Source organism: Plecotus auritus (genome assembly GCF_963455305.1).
Source record: "Plecotus auritus genome assembly, chromosome: 7".
Taxonomy (NCBI): domain Eukaryota; kingdom Metazoa; phylum Chordata; class Mammalia; order Chiroptera; family Vespertilionidae; genus Plecotus; species Plecotus auritus.
In genome coordinates this window covers 12,432,490-12,445,818 of record NC_137774.1, presented here as the reverse complement: position 1 = coordinate 12,445,818, position 13,329 = coordinate 12,432,490, and the positions used below count along the sequence as shown (strand labels likewise).

At 51.4% G+C, this 13,329-nt stretch overlaps 1 protein-coding gene across 2 annotated transcripts in view; it reads right to left on the bottom strand.

Annotated features, from left to right (window-relative positions):
• Positions 1-4,769: 4,769 nt before the first annotated feature.
• ITGA3 (integrin subunit alpha 3) overlaps positions 4,770-13,329 on the bottom strand; it is a 29,102-nt gene continuing 20,542 nt past the window's right edge. The window contains exons 19-26 of one of the 2 annotated variants that reach the window (XM_080679996.1): positions 12,947-13,049; positions 12,611-12,793; positions 12,307-12,429; positions 11,476-11,589; positions 10,569-10,667; positions 7,418-7,543; positions 6,888-7,027; positions 4,771-6,156 (exon numbers count right to left, since the gene is read on the bottom strand). In XM_080679996.1, the coding sequence (XP_080536122.1) occupies positions 6,917-7,027; positions 7,418-7,543; positions 10,569-10,667; positions 11,476-11,589; positions 12,307-12,429; positions 12,611-12,793; positions 12,947-13,049 (859 nt within the window). In that variant the 3' untranslated portion in view covers positions 4,771-6,156; positions 6,888-6,916. Of the gene's footprint in view, positions 6,157-6,887; positions 7,028-7,417; positions 7,544-10,568; positions 10,668-11,475; positions 11,590-12,306; positions 12,430-12,610; positions 12,794-12,946; positions 13,050-13,329 lie in introns of both variants that reach the window. The other variant, XM_080679995.1, reaches the window with a different exon arrangement.

Sequence of the window (13,329 nt, the reverse complement as noted above, 5' to 3'; positions counted from 1 at the left end):
CAGCCAATCGCCTCCCGCTCCGGCACGTGGCTTCCCTCCCGGGCCCGCCCCCTTACCCGGGTTGGCTCGGAACGGCCTGTTGTTTTCTTCAGGCGGCGCGGAGAGCCCGCCCCCCTCGGCGCCCTCCGCCGGGTCCCCAGCCGGGACCAACCCGGTTAACCCCTCCGTCCCAGAGGCCCATGATTCCTCCTCCTTTTCCACTTCTTCCTTTCCCGCTCCCTCCGCGAGTCTCCAATGTTGCCTTCTGTGATAGTGTCCGGGTAGCTTTCAATGAATCCCCGTGCTCCCAGAGGTCCTGCGTCACCTGCCCTGATCCCCACCTGCTCGCCCTCAGCGGGTTCCCAGTCCGGGTGACAGTGACTGTGAATGTTTACAAACTTCGGGGTGAGGATGCCAGCCCACGGAACCTCTCTTATAGTCGCACAACCCACCCACTCCGCAAGGACCCAGCCACAAACGGAGGAGGAGGCAGCCCCTAACATCAGTGCTACGAGTGCCGTTTTCAAAAACAATTTTTATTATTCTCTAGCTCATTTGACCTGAGAAGGCAACTTTCTCTGCCCTGGGCTTCTCTGAAGAAACGTCCAAGAAGGTGTTTTGTGCTGGGGGGCCAGGGAGCCCCCTTTCTCCAGCAACCCCAGCTCTCTGGTAGGAACGTAGCACGCCCTCTTGCGGTTGGACGTGGTATGTCCTATCCACCAACTGGCCTTTTTGATGGTTTTGCCTTTTCACTGTTCAGTCCTGGGCCTACACTTGCCAAGTGCTTAAAATGTGCTAGGCTTTGTGCTGGGAACGAACGGTAAACACAGACAGGATTAACACACGTCATTTCTCAGTTTGGGAGCTAGCTGCATGTGTAAATAACTAAATGAATAGACGTAACAGAATGTGATCATAGCCAACACAGAGCTGTGGACAAGGCTTCACATGGAAGGGACTCTCAGCTGATGGATAATAACCTATATGCCAGCCAAGACCGGTTTGGCTCAGTGGATAGAGCGTCAGCCTGTGGACTGAAGGGTCCCAGGTTCGATTCCGGTCAAGGGCATGTAACTTGGTTGCAGGCACATCCCCAGTAGGGGGTGTGCAAGAGGCAGCTGATCGATGTTTCTCTCTCATCGATGTTTCTAACTCTCTATCCCTCTTCCTTCCTCTCTGTAAAAAATCAATAAAATATATATTTAAAAAAATAACCTATATGCCAGGCACTGTTTGTATGCATTTTATCATTTAATTTAATTCTTCAGGCCAGCTCTATGATGCTATTCATAGCTCCATTTTATAGATGAGGAAACTGAGGCTCATTCAACAACAAATCTGAACTTATTACTTCTCTTGCTTATAGCCTTTCAAATACTCTCCCCCCCCTTTTTTTTGACTCCCCACTTTGTACTGGAGCCTTTCAAGTTCTCACATGATCTGCTCTGGCTTAACTCTCCAGCCTCATTTCTCCATATTCCTCTGCTCAGCTCCAAGCCATACTTCTCTACTGCCTTGAGTCAGCCTCCAATCCCCAAGCTGTTGCAAATGCTGTCTCTTCTGCCTGGATCATTCTTTCTTTTCGCCTTCACCTTCTCTTTCTCCAGATCCCTGACCCTACCTGCCTGGGTTATAGGCTCCCTCCAAGGATTTCTTAAACCTCTTGATCTTAGCACCACTTTAGCTCTCATCACACTGGGTTTTAATCATCTGCCGACACATCTGCCTACCCCACTAGACTTTAAGGTCCATGGGGGCAGGGTCATGTCTGTCTTATTCACTGCTCTGTCTCCAGCACCAGGCACATCACCTAACGCATAGAAGGGCAAAGAAGGCGAAAAAAAGATGTTGGGGTCACCAGGGAGACTGCCACAGAGGTATCAGGAAGGACCACCAAACATCTCGCCAGCTAGCAATCAGGTCATTGATGATGTTGGTTAGTACAGTCTTGAAGTTGCCCAGAAGAGTATATGGGATGCTATGTAAAAAGCCTAGCCCTGTGCCTGGCTCATACTAAACAGTCAATAAATGGCCTAGCCGGTTTGTCTTAGTGGATAGAATGTCAGCCTGTGGACTAAAGGGCCCCAGGTTTGGTTCTGGATAAGGGCACATACCTAGGTTGCAGGCTCTATCCCTGCATGCAGGAGGCAATAGATGTGTCTCTCTCACATCGATGTTTCTCTCTCTCTTTCTCTCCCCATCCCTTCCACTCTCTCTAAAAAAAACCCCAAAAAACAAAGACTATGGAAAAATATCCTTGAGTGAGGATTAACAATAAATAAATAAATAAATGGCAGCTATTACTATTATTGTCCAAATTAACGTAACCAGGAAAAGATGGCAATCTCTGAGGTTCGGTGTAGGAGAGAGAAAGAGATTTCCCATGATCCTCCCCTTAGAGCTGGACTTCCATAATGTGGGCTCTGTGCTTGGATTACAGCTCCTTCTGCAGAGATTGCTACAGGGTGGTGAGGGAGTGGCGTGGCATGGTGGACCCATCAGCTAGGTTTGGTGATGCTGAGGTAACCCCCACCCCCCAAATCCCAAATTCCTTACCACATGTACAACATGGGTTGGGAACCGACAGCAGCTTTATCTCAACAGAGGCTTCCACAGCAGCAGAGGCAGGCAAAGCAGGACTGGGAGAGTCTCACCCAGCAATCACTGTCTCAGCCCAGAACGGATCCACGTTCCTTCTGCTCACAGCCCATTGGCCAGAATTAGTCGAATGGTCTCATACAATCGGAGGGCCCAGGAAGCGACACCATGTGCCCAGAAGGGGAGGATCATCTTATGGGTCTTCTTAGTGACAGGAGAGCCGAGGCCCTCTTCTGTAACAGTTGGGAGGTACAGCAGCCCCAAGGAGCTCAAGAAGCTTGGCAGTCTAGAGGGTCCTTTTGTAGAAAGTGGGCATTGCTGCATCTCTGCCATTATGTTTCTTTCACAAAAGTGTGGCTGCACCAGTCCTGAAAACGACTTATTCTCGTGTGTGTGTGTGTGTGTGTGTGTGTGTGTGTGTGTGAGAGAGAGAGAGAGAGAGAGAGAGAGAGAGAGTGTGTGTGTCTCATCCAAGCAGCTGCTCACAGGAGACTGGGGGCTGGGCCTCTGAAGCTGGCTGGAAGGATGCATATAGATGCTACCTTTTTATTTTCTTTTTTCCTTTTTTTAAAAAAATAACATATTTTTATTGATTTCAGAGAGGAAGGGAGAGGGAGAGATAGAAACGTCAATGATGAGATAGAATCATTGAGCAGTTGTCTCCTGTACACCCCCTACTGGGGATCGAGCCTGCAACCCCAGCATGTGCCCTGACTGGAATTGAACCGTGATCTCCTGACTCATAGGTCAATACCAACCATTGAGCCACACCGGCCAGGAGATCCCACCTTTTTCTTAAGCAGGAGGTGGCTACAAAAGTCTGGACTGAGCTGGTTCAACTGGAGCTGGACTTGGATAACCTACATGTAGTGTTACTGCTGACCTAGTGAATAACAGATTCTGGAAAATACACTGAGGCCTCCGATGACTGGTTTTGAGAGCTCTGGGTAGGGGTTGAGGTTTTTTTTCCTAGAGGAACTGGACAGTCCACTGCCAACCGACCTGCGAAGCGACAAATCCCAGCACAGAAAGGGGAGTGGGGCGCTGGGCTCACGACTCTGTGAGGTGGGCTCTTATGGAGGGCTGGGGGGCAGGCAGCTGCCACATGGAGGCGGGCTGGGAGGTGCCCAGGCGGATGTCAGGAGCGGTTCCCCGGGGAATGCCTGGGGCTGTGGGCTCTCAGAGAACCTGTGTCTAGACTTCTCCGGGTAATAAAATCAGTGACCTCTCGCCAAAGGCCACAGCCTGGGGGGAAGTTAATAGAAGGACCTGTGCCATCATTTAGGATGAAGTCAAGGGGTAAACAGCCTTTCTCCATTCCCGAGGCCTGTGTGGCAGGAACAACCTTAGGGTGGAGGAGGAAGCGGAGGGCTTGATCCAATGCTGGGGAGCGGGGCTATGTCAGCTCAGGACTGAAGCACTCCTGGGGAAGTGTCCATGCGACTAGGGCTCCCAGACCCTGCCTGGAGGCCTTGGGTCACTGGTTCACCTTCTGATTATCTACTCATCATGATACCTGCAGGTGGTGGTGGGAAACTGAGGCAGAAAAGCTTGAGCTTACCTGAATTAAGCCACGGGGGCGGGGGGTGGAGGGGGCTCTTGGCTCCCCACCCTTGCAACTAGGCTCCCGCCACTGTTATCTAGGACCACCTGTTTCTACAGCACGTAACTTCCTGCCTCTTCCAGACCCTGTGTATCACCCTCCCCCCTCCTCCCTCCCCAGAGCCACCAAAAAGCCATTATTTATTCATTCCATCTGCTCTACTCAAGTCTGCATTTCAGTTCCCTATGACCAGCCCTTAGACTAGAGCAGCGGTCCTCAAACTTTTTAAGCAGGGGGCCAGTTCACTGTCCCTCAGACCGTTGGAGGGCCGGACTATAGTTTAAAAAAAAAAACTATGAACAAATTCCTATGCACACTGCGGGCCCGGGACGAGTCGGCTGCTAAGCAGGACAGGCAGTGGCCCCCAGGGGGCCGGATAAATGTCCTCGGCGGGCCGCCTGTGGCCCGCGGGGCGTAGTTTGAGGACCCCTGGTAGAGCATCCCTGAGAGCAGAGGAGGTATCTCCTCCATCCATCTTCACCCTCCCGACCTTAAGACCCCTGCATTGCGCTTTGTCCAGCTGGGGGTCAGCTAGACGTCATGGTCCATCAGAACGAATGAGGAGGTGGGTGAGGGGTGGAGGCAGAGGCAGCGTGTACAAACGGGGAGCTGTTTATTGGTTGATGTGAGAAGCCTGTGTACAAAGAAGGCACAAGGAGGGCAGGGAGCTCTCCTGCTACAGTACCGTGGAAGGGGCGGGGGCCTGCCAACAGGCAGGGGGCGGGAGGGGTTTCTGGAACCAGCTTCCACTTCCGGAATGGGCCGCGGGACTCAGCCCATAGGGAAGAAGGCAGAGCTGAAGGATGATGAAAGCCAAGGACAGCCAAGAACTCCACCTCTAGGCCCCCAGCCCATGGTGGGTGGGGACGGAGGGCGGTTTGGCCGATGGGTCAGGGACAGGGCTCCCTCCCTGTCCTACATTCAAGTGTCGCTCCCTCTGCGGTCTTGTGGGGGTCTCTCCAGGCCCTGCAGACGCCAGGACGGTAGTGGTGGGTGAGGAGTGGTTTCCTCGGTATCCTTCCAGCATCTCCTTGGCCCGGGACCCGTCAGTCCACTCCTCGGTTGAGGATTCCCCTGTGCTCCCAGGGCGGTCCCAGCGCAGCGTGTCCAGGCTGTCTAGCAGTTTGTCCATCTTCAGGCTGCATCCCCCACTAGTGCATGCCGCGGCTGAGGACAGAGGCCTCCAGTGGTCCATGAAAGAAAGCCATCCTGAGACCTTCTTTCTAGTTCATTCTGCTCTCGCGTCTGAGCATGCCACGTCCTGCAAACGCCCCCTTGGACAGCCTCGGGCAGATCCACCCCCAGGGGCGTTCTCTTCACGGTGTCAGGAACTACAGCTTGGAGGCTGTGGGCTGGTCCCTGTCAGTAGTTTTCATCTCAAGAGCGGGGTCCACGCAGTGACTACGGCTCAAGGTGGGTCCAGTGTAAATAGGGGAGGCGTCACCACTTTGGGGCCTTTCTCTCCCGGCTCTGGCAGAGGCCCTTGGGCTTGGTTTTGGCATCGGCAAAGGCTGGCACACGCACGTCCACGCACCCTCTGTGGTGCACAAGCACAGTCCACAAGCAGTGGGACCCACGTGTGTCCAGGGCACAGGGCTGCAGTGTGCTCGGCGGCGTAGCCAAGTCCATGGCCCCAGCCCTCCTGCGTGGAGAAGCCCGTGGTCAGGTGGCATAGGCATGCACTCAGAGAGGTGTGTGTGCCCGAACCCTCTGGTGCCAGCCAAAGGCCGTGGCCCCTGCGGACTGTCGGGGCATAACTTAACTTAGGCTAAAGAGAAGAAGGGGACACCAGGGGCGCAGGGGTGGGATCAGGGAGGACGTCAGTAGTATTGATCCCATGTCTGCCAGCTGGTCACCCAGTGCTTCTTGGCGGGCAGGGTGCCCCCTGGAGGTGGGTAGCGTTCCTCCTCCCGGATCCGCACGGCGTGGTACTTGGGCATGATCTGGTAATAGCGGGTCCGCTTAAAAAAGTCACACTGGAGTTGGGGGGAGAAGAGGAAGGACATCAGCAACCTGTGGGAAGATGTGCCCAGCCCTTTCCTCCCCCACCCAGAGGTCCTCAAAGCCAGGACCCCCGATCCAAACACACACCAATTCTCTGCCCCGAGACAGGGCGGACGAGGTTCCCCGCCGTCCCCAGAGGAAGGAAGAGCTGAGGAAGGCCGAGAGGAGAGGGAGAGGCAGATGGAGGTAGGGGCAGCGCCGAGGTTGCTGATGGGATGGCTAGGAAGGGTGGTGATCGGTCCTGACCGCAGTGTGGGGAGGGGTCAGGTGGTCACCCTGGTGGGGGTTCCCAGGGGGGACAGTGCTGGTTCCCAGGAGGAAGGCCTCTACTAGTCCCCTCCTTCTCTGGAGGTGGACATGGGGGTGTAGAAGCATCTGGAAATTTGCCTTGTGAGCTACAGAGATGAGGCCTAGCCTTGGTCTTGACCCTTTTCCAATCCTCAGAAAGCATGGGAGGGGTTTATGGCTAACTCTGGGGTCCCAAGTCCTCGAGGGGCTCAGTGGGGAGGCTGGTGAGAGAAGACACCATGAGCTCTCCCGGGCCGTGGAAGGGAAGCCAACAGAGTGGCCTGCTCTTTGGGGTGGTGCTGGCGACAGAGTGAGGTACAGAGAGGTCCCATGAAGGAAGAGGAGCAGATAGGACAGAGTCAGAGGCCCCAGCCAGCTGGAGGGCTCAGGGAAGAGGGCCCGGAGGCCAAGTTACCCGGGTGGGGTGGGGGCGGGGCTGCCCCCTCAGTAGTCTTCAGTCAGCCTTTCTGTCTCTGACGGCTGGCTCTTCATCTCGGCCTTCTGCCTCTTAGCTTCATACAGGGCGCGAGTGCGGGCTCGCTTGAAGAAGCCGCACTGCGGAGGGGAGGAGGTGGGAGGGGCCATGAGGGAGAGCTGGGGGTCCTTGCCAGCAGCACTCATGGATGGATGGCGGGGGGCTTAGGACTGGAGAGCCTGGAGGCCTGGGTTCCAGCCCCAGCTGGGTGGTGTGGCCAGAAGCCAGAGTTCCCGGATTCCCCTCTGCAGCCTGCAGGTCCCCCCGTTAACCCAGGCAGGTAGGAGCATCCCGGTGGGTGAGGTGAGGATGGGCAGGGGGTGAGACTGAAAGCTGGGGAGGAGGTGGGAGGACGTGGGAGAAGGGTAGGGGTGCGATGGACGTGAGGGATGGGGTGAAGGGAGAGTTGCTGAGGGTCTGCTGGCAGGAGGTCCGGAGCAGGAGCCCAGGGAACCAGCTGGGGTCCTCACCTTCCACAGCAGAAGGATGATGAGCCCCAGCAGCAGCAGCCCGGCCCCCACAGCCACAAGTACCAGCCATAGCTCGATCTCGGCTGGCAGCTCCTCCACCAGCTCGGAGTCAATATCCACGGAGAACTGGAGGGGTGAAAGGGGCTCAGCCCTGTGTCCGCCTCCTTAGGCCCCATGCTCATCCTTCCTGTCCCAGCTTGGTCCCTGACCCTGCTGTTTGACCTACGGCCAGTAGGGGGTACTCAGGGACTGGAAAAAGCCCCTGAGAGCAGCCGATTCAGCCATGATGTTGTTTCTCCAAAGGAACAGCCTCAGATCTGGGAAGCAGCCTAGGACTTGGGTTTGTGATGCACACATCCGGGCTTGGGTACCAGCTCCATCCCTGACGAGCCGTGGGACCTTGGACAAGTAAGCTCTCTGAATCTCCGTTTCATGGTCTCTGATCAGAGGATCATAGTGCCTGCCTCATAGAGTGGCCAAAAGCATGTGTTCTGGAGCCAGACTCTTGAGGGTTCAAGTCCCAACTGTGCTATCCACTAGCTGTGTGACCTTGGGTAAGTCGCTTAACCTCTCTGTTCATCTGTAAAATGGGGACTGGATATAATACCTACCTAACAGGTTGCTGGGAGGATTGAATGCATTTAATATGAATAAACTGCTTTGAACAATACTTGGTACACAGTAAGCAATCCATAAATATTTATAAAACAATAAAGAATGCACAGCATATAGTACCATTCTTTTTCTTCCCCTACAATGGAGATACAGATATATATATATATATACTTATATTACATATAACAATATATGACATATATTATGATATGAAATTACATTATATATTAAATATATTTCACATATAACTAGAAAGTTTTTTCTGGTTATATATGATTATTTCTTTAAAAATTATTTTATTGTTTTTTAAACTACAGATGCTATAAAGAAAACCAAAGGTTCCTTATAATTTTACTTGTGAGAAATAACCATCTTCAACATTTTAGTGACTCCCTTTCCCTATTTTAATGCGTATGTTAAATATGTGTACTTTTTTCTCCCACATAAATGGGATCTATATGGACTGTACACACTCTTTTGCGACCTGCTTCCCTTTTCACTTAATATCATCACCTTTTGATGCCATTAATAAAGATCACCCTGATCTCTTCCGATAACCGCATAGTCACTGGAGAAATGTACCATAATTTATTGAACCAATCCACTGAAAGACACGTAGATTGTTTCCAGTTTCATGTCATTATAAACAACACTTTAAAATAGCCCCATATATTTATGTTTACATACTTATCCTATTAGCTCCTTAAGTATGTGCTGGGCAAAGGAGATGTGCATTTTAAGTTGTAATAGATATTGACAAACTCATCTCCAAAAAGAATTTATCAATTTAGTCTCCAAAGCATTTCCTTCTAGCTCATCAGCCCCACATAGCATTACTCTTCCTCATATTTTCTGATCTGATAGGATAAAAGTCTTGTTGCAGCTATTTTTATTTCTTTACTATTGAGTTAAATATTTGTATTTGACAATATGTACACTGTCTGTTTATTTTACGTTGCCCTTTATACATTAAATATACACTGAGTGGCCAGATTATTATGATCTCTGAACACATAATAATCTGGCCACTCAGTGTGTGTGTGTGTGTGTGTGTGTGTGTGTGTGTGTGTGTGTGTATTAGAGGCCCAGTGCATGAATTCGTGCATGGGTGGGGTCCGGCCAGCCTGGCCAGGGGGAGGGGACATGGGCGGTTGGCCGGCCTTCCTGCTGGCCGAACTCCTGGTCAAGGGGACAGTTTGCATATTAGCCTTTTATTATATAGGATATACACTGAGTGGCCAGATTATTATGTGTTCAGAGATCGTAATAAGCTGGCCTCGCAGTGTATGTCACAGTACTTTGTCATATGTGCTACAGACTTTTTAAAAAGCAATGTATCTCTGGCCTCTTCGTTCCCTTCCCAGCTCTTGTGCTGGACAGGCAGGCTTCATCTGAATGTGCTTCATGTGACTGGACTTGGAAGATATTGCATTTTTTACAAGTTGAAGGTTTGTGGCAACCCTGCATTAAGCAAGTCTATCGGCGCCATTTTTCCAACAGAAGATGGTTAGCGTTTTTCAGCAGTAAAGTGTGTACATTGTGTTTTTTGAGACAATGCTATTGCACACTTACTAGACTACAGGATAGTGTCAGCGTAACTTTTATGTGCACTAGGAAACCAAAAAATTCATGGGACTCTGTGTATTGTGATATTCACTTTACTGAGGTGGTCTGGAATCACACCTGCAGTATCTCCAAGGTATGCCTGGATATCAATTTAAAATTTTATACGATCAAATTTGTCAAATTTTTACTTTATGACTTCTGGGTTTACTAAAATAACTCCCTCTCCACATAATTAAAGATTATCATTAATTTTTTTCTCTAAAATTTCTCTGGTACATTAGGCTTTATTTCCTACTTTAAATATTTAGTCTAACTCAAACGTATTTTTTTATTTATGGTGTGAGGTAGGGGCGTTTGTCTTTAACTTCCAAATGTGTTCTTCCAAAATGACTTAACAATCCACCTTTCTCTACTAATTAAAAATGCCATCTGTATAATAAAATAAGTTTCTGTGCTGTTCCATTATCTTTCTATCCCTTCTTCCAGTACCTTAATATGTTTTAAGAAATGTACCATAACATATTTAACCAACCCTCCATTTGTCTCCTATAAGTATTTCCTAGATATCTCCATTTATATCCTTTTCACAACAATTTATTAGAAACTTTGTCATATTTACTCTTCCAGGTGTAACTCAGAATCAAGTCTGGGAACGTTTTTTCCAAGTTTGCTTGGAGAGGGGACATCCTCGTGGAGATGTTGTGTGAACCAAATAAGGTCAAGCAGAGGTTCTCAACCATGGCTAGCACATTAAAATTACAGGGCGGTGGGGTTTTAAAAGGAACCAATGCCGGATCCCACCTCCACAGACTCAGGTCTCATTGCTCAGGGTTGTGGTCTAGACGTCAGAAGTCCTCCAGAGGATCCCAGTGTGCCGCCAAGACTGAGCACCACATAGCTAACGTGTGTGAAAGTGCTCTGAGAAGATGCCCTGTGCTCCATGCCCTGGCCAGGTAACATGCTCACTCACCGGCACAGTCTTGTTCTCCATGTTGATGGTGGGGACGCTGGTTCGGAGGAACAGGGTAGCCCAGCTGGTTACCCTGACTCGGTCAAAGTCTCTGTAATCCTGCAGGGAAAGTGGGTGGGTGAAAAGAATCAGATGCGCCTCCCTCCTGACCCTAAGCTTCCGCTCCCCCAGGGTACCCTCTCACCATACAGCATCCTTAAGCAGCACCCAAAGGATCTGACAGCCAGGCCTCCCCACACACAAATGCGCATCATTCATTCATTTGTGCATTAGATCCTGTGCTGGGTGCTGAGGACAACAGAGACAATGAAAGTCACAGTCTAGGTCAGGTCTGTGGGCTAAATCTGGCCCGCCACCTGCTTTTGTAAGAAAAGTATTTGGGGCACACAGCCATGCCGGATCATTTAACTGTGGTCTACGCAGCTTTGTGCTACATGGAGGAACTGTGTGGATTTATAATCTAGGAGGACATTTTCAGCTGGAAAGACCTCACTGGTGGTGAAGCATCTGAGGGGGACTTTTAAGGCTGAATAGGAGTTCACATGCAGAGATAAAAGAGGGGGAGCTGGCATTCTAGAGGCAAGGAGTAGCATGTCAAAGGCATGGAGGTGGGAAAGTCGTGGACACATGACAGAACATTGGACACATGAGAGAAGGTCATTTTGGTTGGAGACAAACATGTCATGTCCACATACAGGCACAGAAACTAACACTGACACAGCACACAAAAACAGGTGTACAACCTGTCCTGCATAAAACATGATGCTGTCCTTGACACACACACACATACATGCACACACATGCACATACATGCATGAGGCCTTGCTGTGACCCTGGCCTTACCCTCTCCCTGTTGTTCTCCCCACCCAGGTAGGTGGCAGGGAGACCTCCAGATCCAGGCACTGACCTCAATGAAGGTGCTGTTCCACACTCGAGCCCGCACTGTCACGTTGGTGAGGACAGGGACATCAGGAATGGGACACTCCAGCCATACACAGTGGGTGTGGACACTGCCACAGCTCTGAGGTAGGCAGGGAACACAGGACATGAGACAGGCGGGGTGTCCAGAGCCTTCATGCTTCACCCCTTTCCTTTGACTCCTCCCCTGCCCATGGCTGACCCAAAGGGCCCTGACCTCAACCCTTCACTCATGCATACCCTCACGCCCCATACTTATATGTTTAAGGCATATTCTTTGGGTCAACCACCTATAGATGCCAGGGATGTGGATAACATGAAATCTGATCCCTGCTCATGGAAATGGGGCCCAATCTACGACATCTCTTTCCCAGCCTCCTCCCATACTGAGCCTCTGTTCATGCCAGCATCCTCCACCTGGGATACTGCCTCCTACCTCTCCACCCAGCTAGGCCTCTATTTACTTCTAATTCTCTTCCTCTCTCCCTTTGGACAGGGGGCACCCTACTCCGCCTTCCTCATTCCCCAGCCCTAATGTCCAAGGCTGAGCAGCTATATCACCCCAACAGGTTGGGGCTCCTGGGACTAGAGCCAGTGTCTCTTCCTTTGATCCATTGTATTGGCTGCTCCCCAGGGGCAAGTGCAGTGAGGTGCCCTCTGGGGACAGCAGATGAGTCCACCTGCTCTGACTAGGGGCTCCTGAGGACAAGGGTTGTGTCACCTCATCAGACTGGGGTCTCCTGGTGAATAGTCCCTATTCCCCTTGTTGCGCAAGCCCCCAGATGTGTGGCCACAACCCTCTCCAACCCTGGCCACTCACCAATAAGGTCTCAGACTTGGCTTTTTTGGCAGCCGCCAGAGGAACAGGTGGGGGGCCCTGGACTCCCCCTGGATCCAGCTGTCGCCGCCTGCGCTGTGGAGATGGCAGTCTGTCCTCAGGGACCTGAAGAGGGAAAAGGAGCTTTGCTGGGAAGAAGGAATGAGCAGAGGTGAGGAGAGGAAGAAAGGGCAGGGGGCGAGGCAGGATCCCTAAGAGTGTGAGGGGCGGGATCGGAAGACACTGGCCTTTCCGCCCTGCAGCATGCAAATGAGATGCAAATGAAAGATCCCTGTGGTGTCCTTACTGAGAGAGTGAGGTTGAGAGGGTTGACAAGGTCTCCTGGTGGCTGGCAGGTCCAGGACCCATTGCCTCGGATGGTGATCTCCGTGGGGTACAGCAGCCACTTGCCATTGGCGACTTCATAGGGCCACTCCAGCCCTAGGACCAGGGTCCCCAGGACTGCCAGCCCTTCTCCCACTGGGCCCACCTGTGGGCACAAGGGGTGTCAAGATTACTATCTCCTAGAAAACCACCTCCATCTCACCAACCCCAACCCTCACAACCTGAGATCTCAGACAGAAAGAAATGCCCCATCACCCTTCCCAGAAGTCTCCAGCCCAGGGTTCCAGTGTCCCCTTACCTGGAATTCATACTTGAGAGGGCTTCCCACGTCCTCCACAGTTTTCATGCCAGACTCGCCCATCACCGTTCCCCCAAAGTAGCTTTGTAGCCGGTGACTCACCCTAGTAGTAAGAAAGATGCTGGAGTCATAGGAGACAGGAGGGGCTCTGGCAGCGGGGGTGGGCACCAAAGTTGGTTAACTACCTCTGACATTAGGCAGATCTAAGATAAATTCCAGTCCTGCCATAGCTGTGTGGCCTCAAGCAAGTTATTTATCCTTTTTGAGCCTCAGTTTCCTCATCGGTAAAGTGGAGTTAATAATATTTGCGACATCATGGGCTGTTGTGAAAAGTCAATGAGATGATGTCTAGAACATCCTTAGCACAATGAGCTGTCAAGACA